The 24,390-nt window shown below is 39.2% G+C and overlaps 1 protein-coding gene across 3 annotated transcripts in view; it reads left to right on the forward strand.

Annotated features, from left to right (window-relative positions):
• LOC121349518 (neuroendocrine protein 7B2-like) overlaps positions 1–24,390 on the forward strand; it is a 43,678-nt gene that overhangs the window by 13,925 nt on the left and 5,363 nt on the right. Inside the window, exons 1-5 of one of the 3 annotated variants that reach the window (XM_041460047.1) lie at positions 153–181; positions 1,358–1,590; positions 15,545–15,694; positions 18,684–18,796; positions 23,466–23,519. In XM_041460047.1, coding sequence (XP_041315981.1) covers positions 1,377–1,590; positions 15,545–15,694; positions 18,684–18,796; positions 23,466–23,519 — 531 coding nt within the window. In that variant the 5' untranslated portion in view covers positions 153–181; positions 1,358–1,376. Of the gene's footprint in view, positions 182–416; positions 519–1,357; positions 1,591–15,544; positions 15,695–18,683; positions 18,797–23,465; positions 23,520–24,390 lie in introns of those variants that run through there. The other 2 variants (XM_041460048.1, XM_041460049.1) reach the window with 2 other exon arrangements.

The following is a 24,390-nucleotide window of genomic DNA, read 5'->3' on the forward strand; positions in this document are numbered from 1 at the left end:
GCTGCTAAGTTAAAACGGAAGGTTTTTACTATGCCCCCGAGCTTTGTGTCCCTGTGGGACAAAGCCCCAGGGGCGCTCGGTCGCGGCGGTCCCCGCGGGCAGCTCCTCCCGGCCGTGCTGCGCACGGAGGATGCGCGGCCGCGGAGCCGCCGCCCCCGCAGAGCCGCGCTGGGAGCGGGAGGTGAGCGGGGCGCTCGGGCCCGGCGGCTCCGTGCTGCTACCGGGGGGCCGGGAGCAGGGAGGGGATCGCGGCCCGGCTGTGCAGGGCGCGGCCGTGCGGGGGGCAGCGGGGATGCTCTGTGAAAAGCGGATTTTCCCCGCGAAGCGGAGGCTGCAGCGGCCGGGGGAGCGGGAGGAGCGTGGTGCGGCGGGGGAGCCGCGCACAGGCGTAGCGGGGAATATTCCCAGCACTGGGGTTTTCAGCCATTTTTGCCTCAAAAACGTTTCCAGGTGCCTTGCGCCGGAGGCTGGAGCGCTGGAGCATCCTTAAACGTCTGGCGTGAAGAAATCAGGCAGCTGTGCGTGTGTTAAGGAATAAAAGGGGAGCTCGGGGGGTTTGTTTATCCAGGGGACTGGAAGTGATGCATTTTAATTAGACTCTGATGTGACGGGGAAAGGAGCTTTAAAAAATCAAGCATTCTGATTAAAATTCAGCCTATCAGGGGACAGTAAGCGGTACTTGCTTGTTGTGGGGGTTTTTTTGTTGTTGGTTTTGGGTTGGTTGTTTTTTTGTTTTTTTTTTTTTTTTTTTTTTCCTAATTAAACTACACCGTGCTGCCATGTAGTGAAAGGGATTCAAGGAAACAAATGAAACCTATTTGCTTCAGGTGGGAAAAACGGTGCATATGATGTCAGAAGCCTTTTGTCTTAAGATGCAAATAAAATATATCCAGGTTGTTCGGCAGTCTCTTGTTATTGATTTTTCATGCAATGCAAGAATAGAGCCTGGAAAACACAGTTCCTGGATGAAGAGTTCTTGGCTTTTAGACCAGAGCTTTATAAATAGCAGAATAAACATGGAGGGGGTGGATAGTGGAGTGGATGATGCATTCTCGTCAAATGAAAAAATGGATTAATTTTTTTCTGCAATGACTGTTAATTAATGTTATGGGGAAATGCAAATCAGCAAATTGATATTGTAGTTTGCTGCTTAATATTTCTTTTAGAAGAGAAGAACATAGCCACCCTATTCCCTCCCTGGCTTCCCCCACCCAGTTTCCAGCTGGCTGGAGTTCCAGCAGCCTCTAGAACCTGTGGTAGTAAAGTCCAGTAATAGGATCAGATGTTATTTCCACCAGATGTATAGAGCCTTTCCCCCCCACTCTAATCTATAATGAAATTCCTTTCTTTTTGACAGGACGAAAGTGGCTGCCACTATGGTAACTGCCTTGCTTTGCAACATGGTATTTCTACTGGCGTTTGGATTGGCTTCAGCTTTTAGCCACAGCCCTAGGACACCTGACAGGGTTACTGAAGCAGATATTCAGAGGCTCCTCCATGGGGTTATGGAGCAATTGGGCATTGCCAGACCCCGGGTAGAATATCCAGCCCACCAGGCTACGAATCTTGTTGGTCCACAGAGCATTGAAGGTAGCTAATTTCTATTTTGAGTTATGATTATTTTTTTTAGTATGCTTTGGTAATAATTAATGGTGTTTTATAGATACAGAAAGAATATCCTGAGCTTAAAGTCATAGATGTCTTCACCATGTGTTGCTTGATCTTTGTTTTAAAATCACCATCCATCTTCCAGTTTCCTTAATGTAATGTTTTTGGCAGAAGTAGTGGGATTTTTTAATGTACAGACTTTGCAGAAAAAGTTATGTTGTCTTTGCATTGTCTGATCTCTAATGCCTCAAAACAATGGGTTTGCGAAATTATTCCTGAATATTATGTATAAATATATTACATATATTTTTCACATTAAACAAATATTATCTGTAGAGTCAAAATTCCATGGGTTTTTAGAAACATTTGCAAATCAGAAGAGTTCAAGTGTTTGTGGTGCCATGTGAGATAAAGGGATAAACCTTACACTGGGGGTGCTCCTCTCCCTGTGTCCACATATAGCACCTCAAAACCATGTTGCAGGGATGAATGCTCTGGGTTCAGCTTTATTTTTTTTGGCCAGTACTGCTGATCTCACACTGTGTAAGTTTTACTTGGAATCAGTCTCTTATGGCTATGTAAATAATTGGAAATATCTGGCTCAAATGTTAGGATATTGGGATAATGTTTCAGCGTGTTGCTATTTTAACAGAACAAACCAGCTTTTATTTTGGCATGACAACAAGAGGTTGAAGGTATGAAACTCCAAATATTATTGTTTATGTGTGAACATCAAAACAGAGCAGAACCTCTCAACCTTCCTCTCAGAATTAAATCAGTCTGACAGTGCAGTAAGACTCCACAGTTCATAAGTCTATGTTCTCTATTTTACCCTCGTTCTGCTCTGCAGACTGTCCTAGCCAAACACATACAATTGCTTTAATGGAGGCTGAGGAGAGGATTAAAGCTGAAGAGGCATTTCTACCAGATAATTGCAGACCTAAGTATATATTTTTTTTCCAAAGAAGCTTTGATGGGCACACATTTGTCTGCAAACTTAAATAACAGAGACTAAGTTTAAAGAGCATTATTTGGTCTGTACCTTTTCTCCTTAATGAATGTTCACACATGGAGAAATTGGGACAGATGGTAGAAGTGAGTAATTTTACTCTCTATTTGCCTTTTTTCCCTAGAGTTTTTTTTAAAAAGAGAAACCTTAGAAAATATAAGCAAATCTGAATCTCTGGCAAATATCTAATCTCAGCTGTTTAATGTTATTTTCTAATTACAGTATTAGCAAAATCAGATGATGCATCTCTTTGTATAAGTATCATTAATTTTCTAGTGTTTGTGAGTTTGAAGTAATGCTGGTTTTCCAGTCATCTGTACAGTCTTCTACAAATAGCAGATTGGACAAACGTTTTCTGTTTCTTTTTTTTTCTTTTTTTTTTTTTTTTTAATAAGAAAATCCATCTGTGTATGGTATAGAGTAAAACTGAAAGGTGATAAATCCAGTAGATTTATCATATTTAACTTTCCTAACTTTCCCCTCTTGCTCAGATGACTCTTTTTTTTTTTTCAAGCCTAGTAGAAATATTTACCCATTTATTAAAAAATTTCTGCAAAAGCAAAATGGTCTTGTGAGGTAAACATTATCAGTGTAGAAATAGGCCAGCAAATCAGACCTTCGTATCAAATGTTGCTTTTTATAGAGTGTTCTGTGATGAGTTTTTCAGGTAGTAATCTCGTACTCTTTCTTTGTATTCTTGTGGTGATATGTGTCTATCTATAGATAGATATGTCTAAAAGTATCTGATTAGAAATTTCCATCTAAGAAAGTGTTGTTTGCATTTCAAGGTTAATGTGGTCTTACATAATTGAACACAATATTTTCTCATTCTGATTTATTAAAAAAGTACATATAATTCAGTGAATTTTCACCATGAATCTGTTTTTGAATGTAGACCATGAATTACAGGATAGCTAATCCATCAAAACTTGCATTTTATTCTGAAACAATAAGCCTATATGTTTTTAGATAATGTCTTTACAAGGTTTCACATTCTGAAGAATTCACCTATGGACTTTCCTTGACATATTCACATTGTTATCACTGGCTAATAATTCTGTGTGCAAGTGCTTAAAAAATTCAACATGATAATAGAAAGGGAAACTAAGGGGGAAGGAAAGAAAGAAGTTTTAGAATTATTGTGTCACAGCAAAACAGGGTTTTCATCATCAATACCATCATGGCAAAGTGGTAATTCACCAACTGCTCTTCTGAACTACTCTTCTGTCTTCATTGGGATTTTTTGCCTGAAAGTCATGGACAGTAAAGTTGGATATGAAAGGTTTATTATTTATCAAAAATTCTGAGCTGCCAGAAGTGTTGACTTCCAACCACTTTTCAGACTGCAGGTTGCAGTGACCAATATAAAAATTTTAAAACCAGGTTAATTCCATGCCTGCATTGTCATCGTTAAGGCCCTGACTGCTCTGGGGTGCATTTGTTTCTCATTTTGACTAGATACTGCATCTCACCTTAAAAACAACCCTCTATCAATTAGACCTTAATAAATTTAGTATGTTCCTACAGAAAACTTTTACTTAACAAAGGGTTTTTGTCAGAACTAGCCCCAGCAGCACAGACCTGCAGCAGTGTTGATAGCTGTCATTGTCATCAGCTTCGGCTGAGCCACAGCTCCACAGGTTCCACTGACTTTCAAAAGGACAAGAATTCATCCATTGCATGTGCACACTTGCAAGCAACATACTGTCAGGAAAAATTAATTTTAATGGCTTTGGAATCTGGAAGCAAATATAGGCTGCCATAATACAAACAAGTTTACTCTAGCAACCTCATTATAATGAAATGTTTGCAAATTTGAGTGATTACTATAATAACATTTTCCATGTTATTATTATTTCCATGAATAAGAGCTTAATAATTTAATACACAACAAAAATATTATTGCTGTTCATTCCCAAGTAGATTTCCTGATCACGCTCATTTTCCATCTCAGCTTTCTAAATTTTTTTCTAGTGTAAATAATTCTATTTTGATTTTAAAATGCTAAAGACCAGAGGGCGGATGTGTTGCAAGGAAATATACATGACCATTCCCATCCTTATCTTCACACCCACCCTATCCCTTCCCCCCTGAAAAAGTTTAGGGCTGACTTGGCTGTAGAAAGTGCAGTCACAAACATGTTCTCTACCAAAGAAAACTAAAAAAAGGACACTCATCAGAAAATAAATTTAGTAGCATATGCTCTCTTTTTGAAGTGATGAGATAGTTTTCATGTTGATAGATTAAAAAAAAAATACAGCTTTCTTGTTGATGGATAAAAAAATATATTACAGCTTGTTAATTGAAAGAAATCTCTGCCTTTTCTTACGTTGAAATCTATAAACATGTGGCGCTTATTTTTTTTTTAAATCTTCTCCTTAACTTTGCATTTGTCAATTTACTGTTACTTCAGGTCAGGCTGCTGAAATAGGAGTAGTGTCTAGAAAACGCCTGATAGGAAGTTGAATGTGCTGGGAAACGCCTGTGACGTTCAGGGAGGTGCAGCGGCAGCGGGAGCTCCCTTCCTTTGCTGGGGCTCTGCGAGGTGGGTGCAGTAGGACAAAGAAATCCCAGCAGTGGGACTGTGCTGGCTGATTCCCTGTGCTCGTGTCCTGCAGCCAGCAGCTGGTGCGTGGCACAGCAGCGTGGCAGGAGCCTGACAGACCCTGCACGATGAGAGTCAAGTGGAAATGCTTCTGCTCTCTGAAAGGGGTGTCTTGGGAATGGCTGCTTTTTGCTGGCCACTCGATAGATTTCTCTTTCTGTACATCCCCCCATTCCAAAAAGAAATAAACTCATATTAACTGGTCTAATTTCTCTAATAATATTCACTCTCCTTGTCAGTTCATCTTATCTGAAAGTTATACTGGGATCACTTAGCAGCATCTATAAAAAGATAGAACAGAAAAAATCAAAATAGCAATTTTTAATGAGTAGCTGTGTTTCTGCACTTAGTGCTCAGCTTATCACTAAAATAATAAGCAAGACTTACTGGGCTATATTCAAGCTTTCTACAGATAAGAATGGGGCTGCATCTACGTAAAGATGCGCAAAAAATCTATGTAAAAGGGAGCAAAAGAATAAAATAAAGAAATGCATTCAACATTTCAGAAAGCATTGAGATTAGTTTTTCTGTCTGGTACAGCAATTATGAAGTAAGAGGCCACACTTTTTTTTCTTTCCTTGTATGCTTACAATTTTGTGTCAATATTTAAGAGGGTTTTTTTTTTTTTTTTTTTTTTTTTTTTTTTTTTATGTCAATATTTAAGAGGGGTTTGTTTTTGTTTTTTTTCTGTTTTTGTTATTGTTTGATTTTCAGTTGTTTTCCTTTTTCTGAGGAGTGGAAGGGAATAAGCATATAATGTAAATTTCAGGCCTATTACACCCTGCATAGGACAACAGTAAAAATCTCACTTAAACACATGGGGGCACCAGTAGTTCATCTTGAGCAGTTTTTAGCACTTAACTTCATAACTGGAAATGGGAAGTCCCATTTTCCTTTTGCAAGTATCATTGCCTACCATAAATTCAGAACAACAGAAAGCCTCTTGTGTGGTTTGTTTGTTTGTGTTTGATTTAGTTCTTTTTATTTCTTAAAACCACCCAAACGAAATGATTGTTGGTAAAGGTGCTGGCATGACAACCCAGAGTCTGAAGTCTTCAGTCTGCAGAAGAGGCATAATGCTGTCAACCTCAGTGGCTTCATTAAATGATGTCTCTTAAATTGTGATTGTTTGCAGGTATAAAGAAATTTTAAAAATACAGTGCCTCTCAGGGAGGCTTTTGATTCTCCTGCAGAGACTCCTCATAGCTACTGGAAACAGGCTGGGGTTTATTTGATTATTTTGAAAGGAAATGAGTACGTTTATTGTTTTAGAAAAATGTAATTACTGTTTGTCAGATTGAGATGATAAAATTCAAGAGAGTCTGGAACATTATGCAAATGTGTCTACTAACAACTGGTAATCAGTGGCTTGTCAGCACGGTCCCTGTACAAATATCAGTCTACAGCAGACCTACTGTCCATAAAATTATGCAGATGACTCATGCATGTTAATAGTGTTTGCATTTTGCTAATAAGGAAAGTAAAGCTTTTCTTATTAGTAAATAAGTGTATTACTTTGCTGTCTGTCCCGCCCTGCAAGGCAGGTACTTCTTTCCTACAAGAATAGTAAAATCTTTACATTAAAAAGTTGCAAAAACTTTTGCTGATGAATTCCCTCATGAAACCAGTGCAGAAATGACCTTTGCACTCATTCACTTTCGGGCTAACGTGTCCTATGCTTGTGCCCCAATATACTTGGACTTCCTTGGATGACTACAAGTAGTAATTGTACAATAACTGGGGCTCAGCAAACACAGCAGTGGGATGGCTGCACCCTCTTTGCTGCAGTTTAGGTGCTCTGTGCCAGACTCTGTGCCTGCATCTGGGGGGAGCAGTGCTGCAGTGAGGGGCCAGCTGCACGGGGCTGAGCTGGGCCAGACCTCCCACAATCAGCCTCAGAAAGGCTGATTTGTTTGTTGATGTGCGTTTTGGTTTGTGTGTGGTTTTTTTGTTTTGTTTTGTTGTTTTTTTTTTTAATTTTTTTTTTTTAAATCTAAATAGCCCAGAAAATATTATTTCAAAATTTCATATGGACATCTCAAATTTTTTAAGATGAAATGGAAGCGGCAAACTTACAGTTTTTACACAACGATATGTAAATACCTAGATTTGTATAGATTTGACTAAAAATACCTATTTTCTTTGCATTTTATTCAACAAATTGTAGTGTTAAGTGTAACCAGAATTTGAGTATCAGGCAGTGGTGCATGTCATAAGAGAGGTGCCTTAGAATGCTAATTTCTGAATTTGAAAGCTAATGAGAGTGCCAAATTACAGCAGTGTCTTGCAGTGAATTTTCTTTATCTGAGTGATATGGCACAGGTCTGTGAATAAACTGCACATTAAATGTTTATACCTCTAACTCCACAAACAGGAAAATGACGAGGTGTGACTTTATTTTTACTAAGGAAAAATCTTTGAAATTTAGCCTGTAATATCCTTGATTCCATATAAATTTGTAAGCCATGCCCAGCAGTGAATAAGAAAGCCAAGCTGGTGTTTGTGCTGCTGCATGGAGGTCACACCAGGTTACCTCAATATGTTTCCCAACTTTCCCTCGTGAGGAACAAGGGCAGGGTCCAGCAAAGGCAGTAGGTGTCACCACTGTGAGCTCTGCCACGACCGAACTTTGGGAGCTGCCCTTCCTCCATGCCCCGGAGCTGCTGGAGGGGTGCAGGTGCTGCTCCTGTGTTCTCCGTGTGGCTGGGAACATGCAGGGGAAATTCTCAAATCTAGTGTGCTTGTCAGAGAAGTGAGTCAGTGGAGAACAAAAGAAGAAAAGAGTATTCATCCCCATTTCTCTCTAGATCTGTTATTTGCAGGTGGATCTGACTGAGGAACCCATTTAGATTTGAGGCTTTGAAACCTTTTCTCGAAACATCCTCCTCTTGTGATTGCAGGAGAGTGTGCAGGCATCACATACCTCTGCTGAGCAACCAAGAATATAAAGTGACTCCAACTCCTCTTAAAACATCCTACTAACCACTGTCATGTGGTACAGACTACTGCTGCTATTCATGAAGTCATCTTTAAAAGATGCCACCAAAGGAGAATGAATCCCATCTCAAGCAGCTTTTGGGAAGGAAAGATGGCAGGTCTGTAGGGATTTAGAGTTAAGTAGCTTGTTATCTACCTAAAGATAATTAATCAATTAGAATGAGATTTGTAGCCACAATGATTTTTTTGTACATGTTAGTAGAGGGAAAAATCCAATAGGAGGGGTAAGAAACCTGAAGAGGAGAGGGTACATGATAGCTTCTGTATTGTCTGATCCTTTATAGTGATTGTATTTTCTGCTATTGGCAGAAGGTATAGAGAAATTTAATATGAATCTATAAAATTCCATCTACCATTAGAATATGGTCCGACAGTATTTTAAAAAGTCTGTCAGTGAAGGTTGGCCAAATTATGATGAGCTCTTGTTTTTAAAGATTTTTTTTCTGCTTGTCTCTCATGAGGAGACTGAGGGGAGACCTCCTTGCAGCTCCAACTTCCTCATGAGGGGAAGAGCAGGGACAGGCACTGATAGTTCCTCTGCGGTGAGCAGTGACAGGACCCAGGGTAATGGCCTGAGGCTGTCAATAGGTTGGATAATAGGGAAAGGTTCTTCACCCAGAAGGTGTCTGGGCACTGGAACAGGCTCTCCAGGGAAGTGGTCACAGCCTCAAACATGACAGAGTTCCAGAAGCTTCTGAACAATGCACTCGGGCACAGGGTGTGACTCTTAGGGATGTGCTGTGCAGAGCAAGGAGTTGGACTTGATGATCCTTGTGGGTCCCTTGCAACTCCACGTATTGTGTGATTCTGTGAGCGTGCCAGGATTTATACCTTTCTGCATTTTTTCTCAAAATCAGCTGCATTTCCCATGCTCCCACCTGAATTTTAAATTAACTTGCAGTAAAAAAATACTTTTAAGTTTACTTGGTTCTATGAAAAGATGTTTTGGAAATCTAGAGGAGTCTCTTACTCCTCTTGATTTTGGTGTTGTGCCAGGAGATAGGATCTCTGGCACTCTCCAAAGCTTTCCAGAGCTCTTCTCCCTGTGTTTGCCATGGTGTGTGCACTCAGCAGAAGGGATGAATGAGAAGAATCCCAGCAGCACTCAGCTGCAGGGATGAATGAGAAGAAGAATGCTGTCAGCTGCAGAAGCTGGTTCTTCCCCTTGGGGAGCTTTGGTACATCAGGTTAGCTGATCTGAGCCCCTTTGGCACCAAAGAGCAGCACTGGGCCCGGTCTTACCCTCCAGGGCTCTCCATCTCCCCACTCCATCTTTGCTGTGTGCCAGTGCTTTTATCCAAGTGCAGAAGAAGCCTCATCTTGACTGGGGTGGCTTTGCATGGCAAGACCTCTGCTTTTGGAGTTCTGAGCTATTGCTGGCTCACCAGGGCAGCGGCTGGAGCCTTAGCTCCGCGCTGGGAATGCTCACAAGGAGGACGTTTGGGGCAGTTGGGAAACCTGCCTTGTAGCAGGTGGCAGACAGGCATGGGAAGGTTTTAAACCTGCTCTTGAAGCAGCTGGGACTTGGAGCCGTGTGCATGGAAAGTGGAACGGAATGAATATGAATGGGGAAATGAAGGCGAAAATTTGTGAAGTTCAGCGGTGCAGTAGAGACAAAACCATGGAAGTTCTGGATGTTTCTGGTGCATCCTGGCTGCACATTACAGGAGTGAAAAGAGTCTTTTTTTCTGAATGTGTTGACACTGATGGAGCATTTGGACTTCTCGTGCAGCTGGTGTCAAGTGAATAAAGTGCCAGTGAATAAAGTGCTGTTCACTGGCACATTTACTTTTATGGGATTGAAATAATGTCCCATCCCTCGTGGGATAAAGGAGGTCACTGTTTTCCTTTTGCTGCTCTGTTTCCCAGAACCATGTGCTGCACACATGGTCAGTAGCGAGGTTGTGCTGTGGCAGTGACAGGAGGGTGCAATTTGCTGGCTTCTTTTGCTTTTTTTTCAGGCTGCTGGTGCGTGGTGGCTGCAAGGCAGGGCGGCAGAGGGGCCCCTGGCTGTGTGCTGCACGATGTGTGTGTGACACTGAGTGTGACACTGGGTGTGACACTGGGTGTCAGCTCATTCGTGTGCTGAAGTGCAAAAGCCACTTCTCAGCTGAAGGAAAACTTGCTATAGTCCATTAGAGGACTGTTCAACCAAGGCAGGCATAAGAGTTTTCTTTTTTTTTTTTGCTTTGTCAGCAAGTGGCTGCTGGATTTTTTTTGTTGTGTATACAATTTGAATAATAATGACATATAAGCTACTGTTATAAATTTATTGTGAGAGGCATGGGCATTATTTTGGTCCTAACTATTTCACAATAAGAGCCTTTAATATCTTAAATATTTGTACTGTTTGTAATTGAAATATTGGATAAAACTGAATTCTTTGCTGAAAGCAAGGTCAGTAATTGTAGGATGTGTGTGCTTAAGGCTTTAGAAAAAATTGCCCTCTGCAGAGAAATAGAAAATTAATCTTTATAGTTTTAAGAAACTTTGTGTCATTAAGGAGAAGACAAGCCAAGTCTGGAATGCTTGAGCATGTATAGCTGTAGTGTTTTTGTGTTTCTCGAGGCATGCTCTTGAATAGTTAAAGAAGTTGGCTAGGTTTGCATTTTTCCATTCTTTGTTCTCCTATGCTTTTTCTCCTTCCCTATTCTCTTATTTAGCAGCTTCTGTGGAGTAGACAAAATGTGATCATTTATAAGTTTTTCAGTTCTTCTCACTTCCTTTGCTTAATCAATTTCAGCAAGCAGGATAGGACTCTCCAGGATGAAGCTACCAGAATTATAATTAGAGCATTGGGGCATTAAAGCCCTTTGAAGTGTTAGAAAGGGTAAGGAAAATGTAAATGCACTTTCTGCATTCAGGATATTTTGAGAGTTTACATGATGGATGGTCCTGCAGGTAATAAACGAAAAGAAAAAGCAAGTTTGTGGATGGTGTCCCAGTTTAACATATAAGAGCACTGGGAAGCATTCTGTCAAACCTGCCTTCCACTGGGGAGATGTTCCTTTTGAGTGTGACAATAACAACAAATGCAGATACAGCAAGGTGACTCGGGATGAAAGTGCAGGATAGTGTGGGAAGCTGTCACTCACTTCCCATAGGAAAAAGGAAAAAGATGTATTTCTGATGTGTTGAGGAGACACTGTAAACAATCTTGAAGATTTTTTTGTGATAAGGACAAATAGTCCAGTTTAACAAAAGATTTTGCAAAGTAGGAAGTATGGTATTACATGTCTGATTAATATATGTTTTCTCCCTTGGGAACCTTGGGCAAATGAGGTAAGCTATATCAGGCTTCCCTTGCAGCTCATGTGTGCTTGGAGTTTGTACAGGTTGAGAAAAGACAGGTGGTTTTGGCTCAGGAAGAAGATCCCCCTGTGAATCTGTGAGGGGCTTGGACACTCTGAGGCACCTAGTATGACTTGCTAAATCAAGGGCTTTAACCTGGCATTTGGGATTTATTTACTAACAACACATACTTATGATGCTTCCTATTTCGTATCTCCGTGCTAAGATTGGCCAGACTACCTCTTTTCTGAATTTGTGATTGGGGAAACTATCTTCACTGTGACATGGGAAATGGTTTCAATGAGACTTAAAGGCAAATTTGTCCTCTTGTTTCTCTTTAAGTGTTCTGCAAAAATTTTTCTTTTTTGAAAATCCATTCTCATTGACTTTCTCAAACTGACTCTTTTGGGGGACAGCTCTGCCTGTTTTTATTTGACATGGAGAATTGCTCTCCACAGATGTGTTCTCACTGTGCTTTGCACTACCAGTAGATGGGTAGCAGCAGCTAAAACTTCAGTGGACTAACATCATTTCCATTGGATGTGTTTGATCAGGGAAATATTCAATACCTGCAAGAAATTAGTTACTCTTTATGTTTCTTTTCCTTTTTTTTTTTTTTTTTGTCCTCCAAGAATGGAGTGGTTATGTTGTCTGCATGGGTGGGACAGTATTGCTCTTACAAAGAAATGAGCTGAAGTGCATGCACTTTAAACTTTTAACCATTTCAAGCATCTCTAACTGAAATCAGCTGATAAAATACTTTTCCAGAATTATAATAATGGTGAGAGGCATTGTTCTTTTTTTTGTTAACCACCCTGCAGCGGTTCAAGACTAGTGCTAGATGACTACATACATGCATATATTTTAAATGAAATTCAGAACTTACTTAGGACAATGCTGATCTTAGCCCAAGAGATCTAAACCTCTAGTTTATCCTGTAGGAATGTGAGATACCTAATAATAAATGCTCACAAAAATCCTGCATGTGAAAGGGAGCTGATTGTTTTGGAGTGTCTTCTTTCCTAGTATGCAGCACAGAAAAGCCTATTCATATAAGTAAGGAGATATGGAAAAAACCATAAATTTATCTAGCCCATCCTTTCTCAGTGCAAGAGTATTGTCTGTACTACTCAGGATTTTTGGTAGTCCAAGTTTGAATAATTTAACAATGATGTCTCTCATGATTCCGTTGGATAGGAAATTATGAAAGTTTCTTGGTATTGAGTTGCCTTGTCTTTGTCTTTCAGGCTCTGCCTCAAGGTTCAAGAAACTGATCTTCTGCTATTTTTGTAGCTGACTGTATATGTTTGTATCCCAATATTTTAACTTGGTAGCTACAGTGTATTTAATCCTAATATGTTTCCCTAAATCGGTAATGTTATAATACCAAAACTAATGCAACTAATGAGAGTTACTGTACATAATACCCCAACTTTGTATATTCATAGCATTTCATTTTTGTTATTGCAGTCTTTGCTGAGTGCAGTATTTATCAGAGTTTATAAGGAATGAGCTTTGCTGATGCTATTAAATCACTCAAGTGTGCTAAATTATGGCACCAGAGCAGGTGCTATTGTCTGCCGCTCTTGGAAAGAAAGGAAAAACCCTCAAATGATCCTGGACACTTACACCTAAAGGAAACAATCCTTTATATTAATATAAAAAGATTGGTTTGTACTCAGTCAGGGGAACTCTTGGCAGTCGGTTTAAACTTACATGTATATATAGCACACTGGAGCCTGCTAAGTACCTCTGTTTTCTTTATGGATGGAGCTTTGGTGCCAAGAGGTCTGCACCACATGCAAGCACAGATAGGCTTCTATCTGATGGATTGTCCCATAGTGAACCGCATTGTATACAGGGCGTTCAAACACGCATTGATTGCGTGGTTCCGTAGTTTACAGCAGAATCATAACCTGATGCTTTTAAGCACATATATGTAATCAATCTTCATGTGAAGGAAGTCAGGACAAAAGAAGTATTTTATGCTATATATTAGACATTATATTAAATTACATTAGATTAAATGTATGTTATACATTTTATTAACCTCATCACCATAGTATTATTGCACGATGAGTGTGATCTTTGTGTGGGCTATGGACTAAAGGTATAATAAAGCTCAGAGTGGGGATAATGCTCTTCTGGTTTTAGTACCAGGTCTCGTGATCAGCTACAAGCCAAATTCCCATACAACAGAGATGCAATTTTTTATAGAGGTAGTTTTATGTTTTGTTATATATCTGTAAATCTTTTCCACAGCCCTGCATTACAGAATAAGAGACTTTTACTTGAGGGGGAAAATTAGCACATTGGTTAGATTTTAGTCCATTGTGCAAATAAAATGGAAATGTATGTGCTTATAGACTAATTTGCTTTACTATAATGCCAACATCCAACTGGTCATTTGCAAAATCAATTTGCAAAATTTGACTCAACTGCCACTTCTAAATGTAGAAGTGAATACAAAATTTGAATTTTGTATTTGAGTGCCTTCTGTTAGCAATCTTTGCAAGTGATTAAGTCAGCTCACAATGTTTGGCTGTATAAAAGATGATTTAGGCTGGTAATATTTATTTGTAATTTGGGATGGGAGTAATTCAATAATTCTTTTGGAGCAACTTTCATGTTCAGAGGCTTTATTCACATCTTAAATTTTAAAAAAGACTATTTGGTGATAATATGGTGATTTTGCTATTTACCCAAGCAGTTGTGTCTGTGTTCACTCTTTAACTCATACTTTCCAGTTGTTCAAATTCCTTTTCCTCTCAATTCATTGTTAGTAGAATTTATACATTGACTGTATGTTGTTATCCCTCATTATATAGGGCTTAAAAAAATATTACTTTGCTGTCACACTACCATCTCCATTGCTGCAGTGTGTGTGGTAGCTGTCTTTGTCAGGGAAAAAGAACATGCTTGAAACTAACATATTATGTCTGAAATTCAAAAGAATAATGTACAATAGTATTTAAAAAAACTCCACAAGCAGCTGGGGTTTAGCCTGTGGATGCATTTAGCCAGTAAGGCATGCAGAAAAGATCTGGGACAGATAATTATTTAGAGAGCGAGAGAGAGCAGCCTGAGCTGGGTTCCCAAATCTTCAGTGGAAGACCCTACTTGTGAAAGGCAGGGCACCCACTGAGGTGTGTGGCAGGTGGCACAGCACAGCAGGTCTGGGTGCAGTTGCCCAAGCACAGCAGGCCCATCGCTGTGTCCTCTGCCACCGAGTTCCAAAACCTGCTGCACTCTGCTGCTGTAACCCTGCAGTGATGCTGCTCTGGGTCCCACAGGGAAAAGGTAATCTTGCATGTAAAAGTGTGAAGTCACTGCCTGGGATGCTTTGTAACACACTGACTACTGTGGGGATATATGGGAACAAAAATTCCCATCAACAACAGGGACTCTTCACCCCTTTTCATCATTACAACAGGAAGTGCAAATTTACATTTAAGAATTGGTTTCATTTAAAAATATTTTTTCTAGGTGTATACAGCCAAATTTGGTAGAATACCCTGGGTCCCTAAGGATCTTAATATCTCAGGCCCCCTTGGGAGTTAATTTATTCATGTATTTCTAGGCTGTGCAGGTAGTATTTCTTTCTCATCATTAACATTGTCTCCCTGCTATGATGCTGTCTTGCTATACCTTCTGTTGTTAGTTGCCATAATGAACAGTAATAGTATCAGTGACTGAAGATGATTGTGCTTTAGATGTATCAGGTTTCATGATATCTATTTCTTGGCATTTTATTGCCTAAAATTTTCATAGTTAAGGAAAAAAACAACCATAAGACTAATAATGAGGCCGGTTTTGTTTCCTAGTTTCATTTTTAATTATCGAAGTTACTGGATTTAGGTCACATGACGCTTGAAAAGAGATGCTTGAAATCTAAACTTGGATTTGTCTCTAAAACAATTATATATATAGAGAGAGAGATTATATTTTAAATTGAAGTGTAGATTACTTGCACCAGCTGAAGTACTTAAACTTTTACTCTTGTGAAATGACTGTACATAAATTGTCTTTGCTAGGTGGTGCGCACGAGGGTCTCCAGCACTTGGGTCCTTATGGCAATATCCCAAACATCGTGGCTGAGCTGACAGGAGATAATGTACCAAAGGATTTCAGTGAAGATCAAGGATATCCTGACCCTCCAAATCCCTGCCCTATTGGAAAAACAGGTAATTCAGCTGTACCCTTTGTACCTCTGTCTTCACTGTATTTCTTCCTGTCTTTCAGCACTGTATAACCCATGATCAGAAATCAGGGGTTTTTTCATTCTATGCCCCAGGACAAGAACTGTTGAGAAATTGAGTGTTTTAGTGTTTCAGATGAGCTTTTTTTTATCTTTTTTTTTTTTTTTTTATTTAAGAATATGTGCATATCCTGTATTGCTGTATAATGCTGGAGAAGGGGGAAGAAATCATCTCGATCTCAGAGTAGAAGACAGTGGGATTTATGAGAGCATCATGCTCCCAAGGGAGTTCATTTTTAAGCTGTCCCCTGAAAAAAGTTATTCTGTACAGATGAGATTTACCCTTATTTTAGAGACTTTCATTGTGCCAAGAGGAATGAAACTGTCTGCCCTGATCTCCAACCCAGACCATGAGTCAATATTTAAGATACCTTGGCTCCAATCCATGTGTCTTTACAGCTCACTGCGGGTTCATCTGTGCCAAGAAGTGGAGAACTGCGTGGCTGTAGCCCAGGGCGCTGCAGGCAGGCTGGCTCTGGCAGCGCAGCCTCGGAGAGCAGGAGCGGTGCCTGGGACACGTGGGGTGTCCCTCGGGCTGCCACCCGGGACACGCGGGGTGTCCCCCGGGCTGCCACCACACAGGCACGGAGCCTGCAGGGTATGTGTATCATGCACATGCAGGGCTGCAAGGGTCACCAAAGCAGCCCTGCATGTGCATGATACACATACCCTGAGAGAATGGATCTCCTTCCTGCCACTTGAGCCGAGGAATGACTTCCAGGACTGAAAGCAGTAGTAAAACAGCCATTGGCTGCCTTGGGACCTCGAACTGGGAATGAGCGCTCTATTTTTCTCTGATTTTTTATTTGTCACCTAAGAGATCTTTTCAAAATGTTTTCTGTTTAGTCTTCTTTTATATTATTTGGATAATGCAGAACAGTTGTCAGTATTCTTATTTAAAATGTTCTAACTACCTTAGAATTAATAAGAAAATTATATTTTTGTGAAAAGTTTTTTTCACAGCGAAGTGTTTTTGCATTTCATTCAAAAATTTGACAAAATTTCAAATAGTCCTCCATTACTGTTTTCTATTACAGACCATTTGGTGATGATGCCTTCATCTCTTCTGGAATAATACACCATCTTCCAATTTGTTCACTATCGCTGTTGTCTGACAAGTTGCAAATGATGGGTTTAGATTTTCTCACACACACAAAAGCACACACATGGACTTTGTATCTTCCGTGCTTGCCCATTAGACTGCTGTTCATGATTAGATAAATAAATGAAAAACATGGCATCCAGGGAAATGCCTTTGAAAATCCCTTCAATTTTTCTGTCTAAGGTGAAATAAAAGTCGTTAGCTAAGCTAATACACTAAGGTCTGAACAGAGGGGGAATTTGCAGGGAAGTGCTGCCTGCTCAGATAAATGGCTCTGTCATAGGTATGCTGTGAGTGAAGATAGTATCTGCCAGGATTAGAGTAAAATATTTTTCAGAGCCTTAAATGGAAATTCAAGTGGTGACTGTATTATGCATACAAATTACCAGAGGCCTTCCTCAATCAGGTCTGTGGATTTGCTTAATGGAAAACAATTTTTCCAGTCACTGTCTACATATGCACATTCCACAGCAGGAATACATAAGCCTGGAGCAGCTGAGTTGAGGACTTTTGGATTAGCAGTCATAGAGGACACCCATGTGTCCTGCTGCCCTTTTTGTTTTCTACCAAAAGACACAAATGCTTTGAGGTCTACCACACATCTGTTGTCACCTGTTTCTCTCTTGATATAACCTTGTCCCTGATGAGACTGAAATGATTTCTAAATGTTTTAATAGTTTCTGAGTTACTTAGCCAGTATGAAGAGTTTTCCCCTGTTTTCTATTGGCAATTTTCTTTTTTACCAGTCCCAACGAGAAAAGAGAGAAAGCTGGATCTGTTGAACTCAGAATAACCTCCTCAGGTCATTGAATCAACTCAGTTCTAAGTCAAGTCTTTACCCACATCTGAGGAAAAAAGATAATCCATCTGCAAATGTTTTTACATGATGACACACAAGGACAGAAGGGAAAGTCCACAGGTGTGTGCTCTGGAGTGCCTGTGTTCTGGCAGATGCAGCTGTTTGAATGCCCAGCATCATGCCCTGGCTGGTAGGATCTCCTTGGGTATGTCTGAGAGAAACTTGGACCACAAGCTCCCCATGCTGGCTAAGCAGTGGGAGCTCCAGGAGCAGACTCTAGCCAAAAAGCTGCTCTGGCCTCAAGTTACTGAACCTTTGTTTCAGCTAAAGATGACTTACTTTGGTAAAAAGACCCCAAGTTGATTTTTAAAAGGATATTATCTTGATGTGACACTGCCTACAAAACCATCCATTATGGTTAAAGGAGGTTTCTGGACCAATCAGATTAGTTACCAATCTACAGAAATGTTTTCATCATAAAACTTCTCCTACATAGCATTTTTATGAGATCTTGTGACGCAGAAATGATTTTCAGCCAGTTTGAACAAAGTAGCAAACCAGAAAAGGAGCTCTAGGAAGAGCTAGCTACTCAGTGAAAGAAATTCTGTCTTTGCTCACAGCACTGTTTTACCATGACCTTCAAAAGTACTGCTTTACCAATTTCTAAAATGACTTGTGAGCATTTAAAAAAGAAAATAATATCTCTTCTTAATCGGAACAGGATGCAATTCTAGGTAAAATCAAGTGCAATAATTAAAAGAAAAACATAAAGGAGGGAAAGAGATTGGAAAATTAATTCCTTCAGTTTTCATTAAGTTGTGAGGATTTGGGGTTTTTTTAAAATAAATACATTATGAAAAATTTGTTTCAAAAGAAAATTAACCTGGTATTTTCTATTAATCTAGTCCTTTATATTTTTTTAATTGCATGATTGCATTTAAGAAGTTTGCTGACTAATGTGGCACATATTGTGGTGTTTCAAAGCTACTAAGCACTCAGTGCTTTCTTTTGCAGTTGATGATGGGTGTCTAGAAAACACCCCAGACACAGCAGAGTTCAGCAGGGAATACCAACTGCACCAACACCTTTTTGATCCAGAGCATGATTATCCCAACAGGGGCAAGTGGGTGAGTACGTGCTTCTTGCTTATTTTTGTTGCATGTGAAACTGGGTATTGTCTGCTGTGTGGGACACTATGAAACCATGAGGACAATATTGTCCTTAATGCTGGAAAAGTTATCACCCCAAGGGAAACTTCTCAAAAAAGGTGAACTTGCCCTGAAAAACAGAAATAGTGCTTGTGATTGATAAACACCCCAGAAAAACAGAAAGTAGAAATCCTTGTTCTATTACCTGTCCCAAAGCATGACAGCTTGAGAAGTGCAAAAAACCACCTTTCAAACGACAGTGAACAAGTAGCCAAAATTAGTGCAGATCTTAAGATTTCAGAACATAAGATGGCCCTAATCTGAAAGAATATAATGAATGACTATTTGCTGTTCAGCTACATGTATAAAAAACAGAAGGAAAATACAGATAGATGGAGTTCAGCAGCTTAAAACAGCTTAGAAAATCTAGGATGACAATTTGCCTTAAGGAATCCTCCTCACCTTAAGGATTTTGGAGGACTTGATGCTGCTTCTTCCTCTAGTCAGGTTATGCGCTGTATAATATTGAAGACCTATTTGACACATCACATATAATAAACACAGTGAGCTACACTAAGGGCAAGAATCTTGCTCTGAGCAGGCAAGGACTTTAATAACTGCAGCTAGACTATTTCTGCAGGCTAGAGGCTCCAAAGAAAGCTCTGCCACTTAATCTTGGATTACATCAGTTAAAATGTCCAATCCCAAATCCATTTTCAGGCGCCAGGAAAACAATAACAATGATCATAATTTATGCTTGTAGAGCAAATAATGAAATCTCATTTTACATTGTTATAACACTTCACTTAAGATTGCACTAAACCAGTGCTCTGTAAGCATATATCGATAAATGGACATGTTTGGCAGTCTCTTCTCCTGCTGTAATTTTGAGACAATGATTCATCTTCATAATCAAACCAGTGTAAGATTTATAGTCTTAATTACTTATGTGAGTGCTAAATTTCTGGAGAGAATCATGCCAAAAATCCAAATTTTGGAAACTTGTTGCATTCTGAGTAATTACCATCAAAGGTTTTAATTTAAAAAACACCAGATGGTGAACATTCTTATTTATGCCAGATAAGGCTGTTAGTTTTCTTATTATTCATGAGTACTTTACTTTCATAATACCATTCTGAAGACTACAAAGGCACTTCTGTAAATCTTTGGCCTATAGCAATATTTCAGAATCAAGCATACATACTGTGTTGTCATCAGCAACATATATACTTAATAAATGATAGTAAATCATTAGTGAATCCTGGGCTTTTTTGCATCTCCATCCATCACTACTAATTCAGGAGAAAAAGCTGCTCATGTAGGGATTAAAACACTTTTAGGTACTAAATAGTAATCATATCTAGCTGCAGCTTAGCCAACTCCAGATCTTTTTAATTAAAGATTAAACAACTGGTCATATGCATGAGCAGATATTCTGCTGAGATCCAGGAGAACAACCCTGATTGTCTCCTAATTGCATATTACCACATGGTAAAAATATAAATACAGTGGTATCTTTGTGTGGCTGGAGTTTTTATTTTTAATTCTCTGGAAAAATCAGGTAAGCACTCTAAAAATTAGCTGTTTGCTTATAAAGCAAAGCTGAAGTAGATCAGCTCTTTTAGGGAACTCACTGTTGTCCGCATTAAGTTGTAAATGACCAACACAGCTGGCTGTGTAGTTGTGCATCCTCGCCCTCCCACTGCCCCCAGCACCTAAAATTCCCTTTGCCCACAACAGTTTGTTCCTGCTTCTCCTGTTGAAGAGCCTAGGACCAGATGCCCGGGGCAGTGATGGTTGTGTGCTCACAGATTGTGTTTCCACCAGCTCTTGCCAGCTGAGTGGGCACCAGGCTGTCATCACCAGCTGCAGCTCCTGCAGCCAGTGTCTGCTGGACTCATGGAGGCTGGCATGTGCTCCCAGCTCTTGGGGAGCTTCTCTCCAGCCTTTTCCTATCACTGTGTGGTGGAGGAAGTGTTACAATTCCCAGTGACTTGTCCTTTCCAGGAGCCAACATGCATTCCTTAGTGTAACCACAAAAAAACCCAGATTACATTAGCAGGTCAGGAAAAAAGAACCTGTTTGTCCTACTGGGACAGAAACAGGTTGGTTGGCTTGTTTTGGTGACAGACTGTCATGCTTGCAAAGCTGTAGGACCTCTGCAGTATCCTGTGAATAACACACATTTTATAAGGGTCAAGCAAGTCTAGAAGCTGTCTCATGCAGCAAAGTGTATGGTTATGTAGATGCTAAATATTATGTGTAAATACTGCTAATACATCTGCAGATACAAATATATAAATCATAATAAATATATACTGGGCTAGGAGTGGGAAGAAAGGGGAAGAATTTTTCTGTCTTTGGGACAACTCCCCATATATCAATATGTTGGCCTGTGAGAAGTCTCAGGAACAGACTGTTTATAGAGTGAGATCCACAGCTTATACTCTCCTCCCCTCTCCTCATAGGGGGAAAACATAGAGGAGACAGTGGAAATAGTAGGATGAGTGACTTTTGGAGTTTTCTGTCCTTGTGTATAACTATAGTTTCTAAGATTTCAGAGTTTTTTCCCCAGTTCAGACTTTTCCTTATAGGACACAGACGCTTTCTGCCTTTCTTGCATCTTGCAGATTGGCTCTTAGGGTGGTTTGTAGAAGTGTTGTTGGCATCCAGAAACACTTGAACAAAGATAATTTACGCTATATGATTTATAATCAAATCTAAAAACCTCTTCCATATTTTGTTGGTTTAAAGCATTTTAACTTCTGATTTTTTTCCACCCAAACCCCAACCTGTAGTACTCTAATCCAAGTAGCCAAGAGGATGCAAAGGAAGCTACAGGAGTGAGGGAAAAGTAGAAAATCACATCCAGCATGTCTCTACATGAGTTGTATCTTTAACTGAAGAAAACTCTGTGCCTTCATCCTTAACAACCTCTCAGTGGAGGATGAACACTTCATGGGCAGATTCTGGTGGCTGATGAGGTCAGGCCATTACGCAGTGGAACATATTTTCAGGATTGCTATTATCATACAAATATGTTCTTAGCTCATGCTCCACAACCATATTTGCTTTGTACTCCACATAATGCTACAGCAGTCCTTAGGGTCTTAAAACATTTTCTCAAACAGACTAAACAAAATATGGTTTCCTTGAACAGGGACAGTTCAATTGTAAATTTTTCAGAAAGACAGAAATGCTAGCTCCAGTAGTCCATGAAATTATTTTTATTTCAGAAACCCCTTTTTCCTCTCATGAAAGTACAAGGTCAAACACTTTAGAAAGAGAAGTTTTAATGGTGCTTTGTTTTCTAAGGAGAATAATTCATGCATCCTTGAGTTTCTTTAAAATGTTAAATTTAAGTTTTCCTGAAGTGAGCTCCCAAAAATGGCTAGCCAAGAATGTCCCCCTTGGCCAGCTTCATCTCTGTTCCCTTTTGGAACAGCTCAGACAAAATAACTGAGGTTGGACAAGAGATAGGCCTTGTGAATTTGAGGTTTAATGAACACAAGAAGTACAAAACAGACAATTTTGGCAGATTTCATTGTAACACTTGAAAATGTTTGTTTTTTCTCATATCAAGGCTGCAGAGAGAGTTAGACGTGTTTGGTGAATTTGTCTCGTGCTAGAATTACACTTTCTATTTATATAATCAATGTTAGGTCAGTTGTTTATAGCAGAATTAATGGCCTTGTTTATATAGTCTTCTGCTTTTATACATGTAATTCTTCTCTCCTTCCATTTTCAGGTTAGGGTTTGGTTTTGGTTTTCTTCATAACATAGAATTGAAACAAAATGTGTTGAACATGTGTGTGTTATTCCAGACTTTATTAGAATTCACTACTTATAAGAAATACAACAATATGTGGATGCACTTATGTAAACTATGGTCAGAGGGGGTTTTTTGTGTTGGGTTTTTTTTTTCATTTTCTTTTCTCATCATCATAACTTTCTCTTCTGCCAAGATGTTTCTGGCAGTTTTTAAAAGGTTTGCCATTAAAAATGTTATAGACCAAATGGTCTTTAGAAGCTTTATTGAGGGCACTACTTAAACAAAGGAAGAGTTGGCGCTGAACTCCTTTCAGCAGAACTTTGCACTGGGAAGTGTTGATATCTGGAAGGGAATAAGCAAAGACAACAAAACAGTAGGAATGATGCCTATTTCTGTTTTTAAAAGGAATTAGAAAATCCCTTGTAAAGCAAATTTTTTTTGCTCCTGTTCTTGTGTCACCTCAAATGTATAGAAAGATATACCAGAGGCAGGAGTCCTGCTTATTCTCCCTCACATTCTTGTTTTTCTTCTTCCTTCTGCCTTTTCTTAAAAAAAAAAAAAAAAAAAAAAATTATACTATGTATCACATGATGGGGAACATCCAGACTATACAGCACATACTTGAAGCCCTTATTGCCTGAACACGGGGCATAACATAGTGGAAAATTACTGGCTTTTAAATTGTTGATAAGTCTGACTGCTCCTGAAGAACTGCAAATCTTAGTGGGAATACACAAATATTTATTTGTGGTTTATTTCTCCCATAAAGCTACACACTCCTCTAGACTTGATAATATTTAATAGCAGAAGTAGTATTTTAACACAAGATGTAATGGATTTGATGGCTGTGTTGGGTTTTTTTTTTCTCCTTTCCAGAGCAAGAGTTTATTCTTTGAGAAGATCAATGGTGGTCCAAAAAGAAGAAAGAGGGTAACTATTGGAATATTTCATAGCCCCTATATAATCTAGAGACGTAATAAAAATTAAAACCATACTGTTGAAATGAAGAGATAGTCTAATGCATTTGTATTGTACTTTAGATTATGTGTCAGGGACTCTCTGTGATAAAATGCTATAGCCAGCTTAAGGACTGAACACTGGGCACAAGCCTTGTTTCTCAAAATAGACTCTTACTTTCAGAAGATACACTTAAGTGTAGAACATTATAAAACCTCATATTGTCTGTCTTTTAAAATTGATCCTATTTGCTTAAAGCCATTTAGAAGTATTTCAATATCTCTAAAACAGAATTTGAAGTTTCCTACTAAAAATATTAGTAAATTTAATTACCACTATCTATGTTTGTGAATACATTTTTGGGTGCAAATAACACTGAAGGTGGTTCTGTATCTGATCTACCTCAGATGAAACTCCTGTCTCTGTGTCCCACTTGCTTGAAAGACAAAGATTAAAAGGTTCTCACTGCTCTGCTCGTGTAACAAGGAAGGCAACCCACACAGAGAGATTCTGCACAGTCTGCCTCATTTTCTCTCTTTTTTGGTAGTGTCAGCCTTTCTTTAATTGAAAAAAAAATTGCTTTCAGTAAGAGTCGACATCTTCAGCTTTGCTGATGTGTATTATTCTTACAAAAAGGAAAAGCCTAGCTCTCTGCCAGAAAGTAGCTTTTCAAAATATGACAGCACAGTTTACATTGTAAATGAAGTAAATATAATTTAAAATAACAAGCATAAGTGAAGATGATTTACTTATTTTTTAGTTCTCAGGCTAGAAAGGGAGAAGATGAGTTGATTTTTTCCTGATTCAGACATCACTGGCAGTTGGCATGTCAAACATAAGTTAA

The sequence above is a fragment of the Pyrgilauda ruficollis genome, unplaced genomic scaffold (genome assembly GCF_017590135.1).
Source record: "Pyrgilauda ruficollis isolate IOZ18807 unplaced genomic scaffold, ASM1759013v1 scaffold14, whole genome shotgun sequence".
Taxonomy (NCBI): Eukaryota; Metazoa; Chordata; class Aves; order Passeriformes; family Passeridae; genus Pyrgilauda; species Pyrgilauda ruficollis.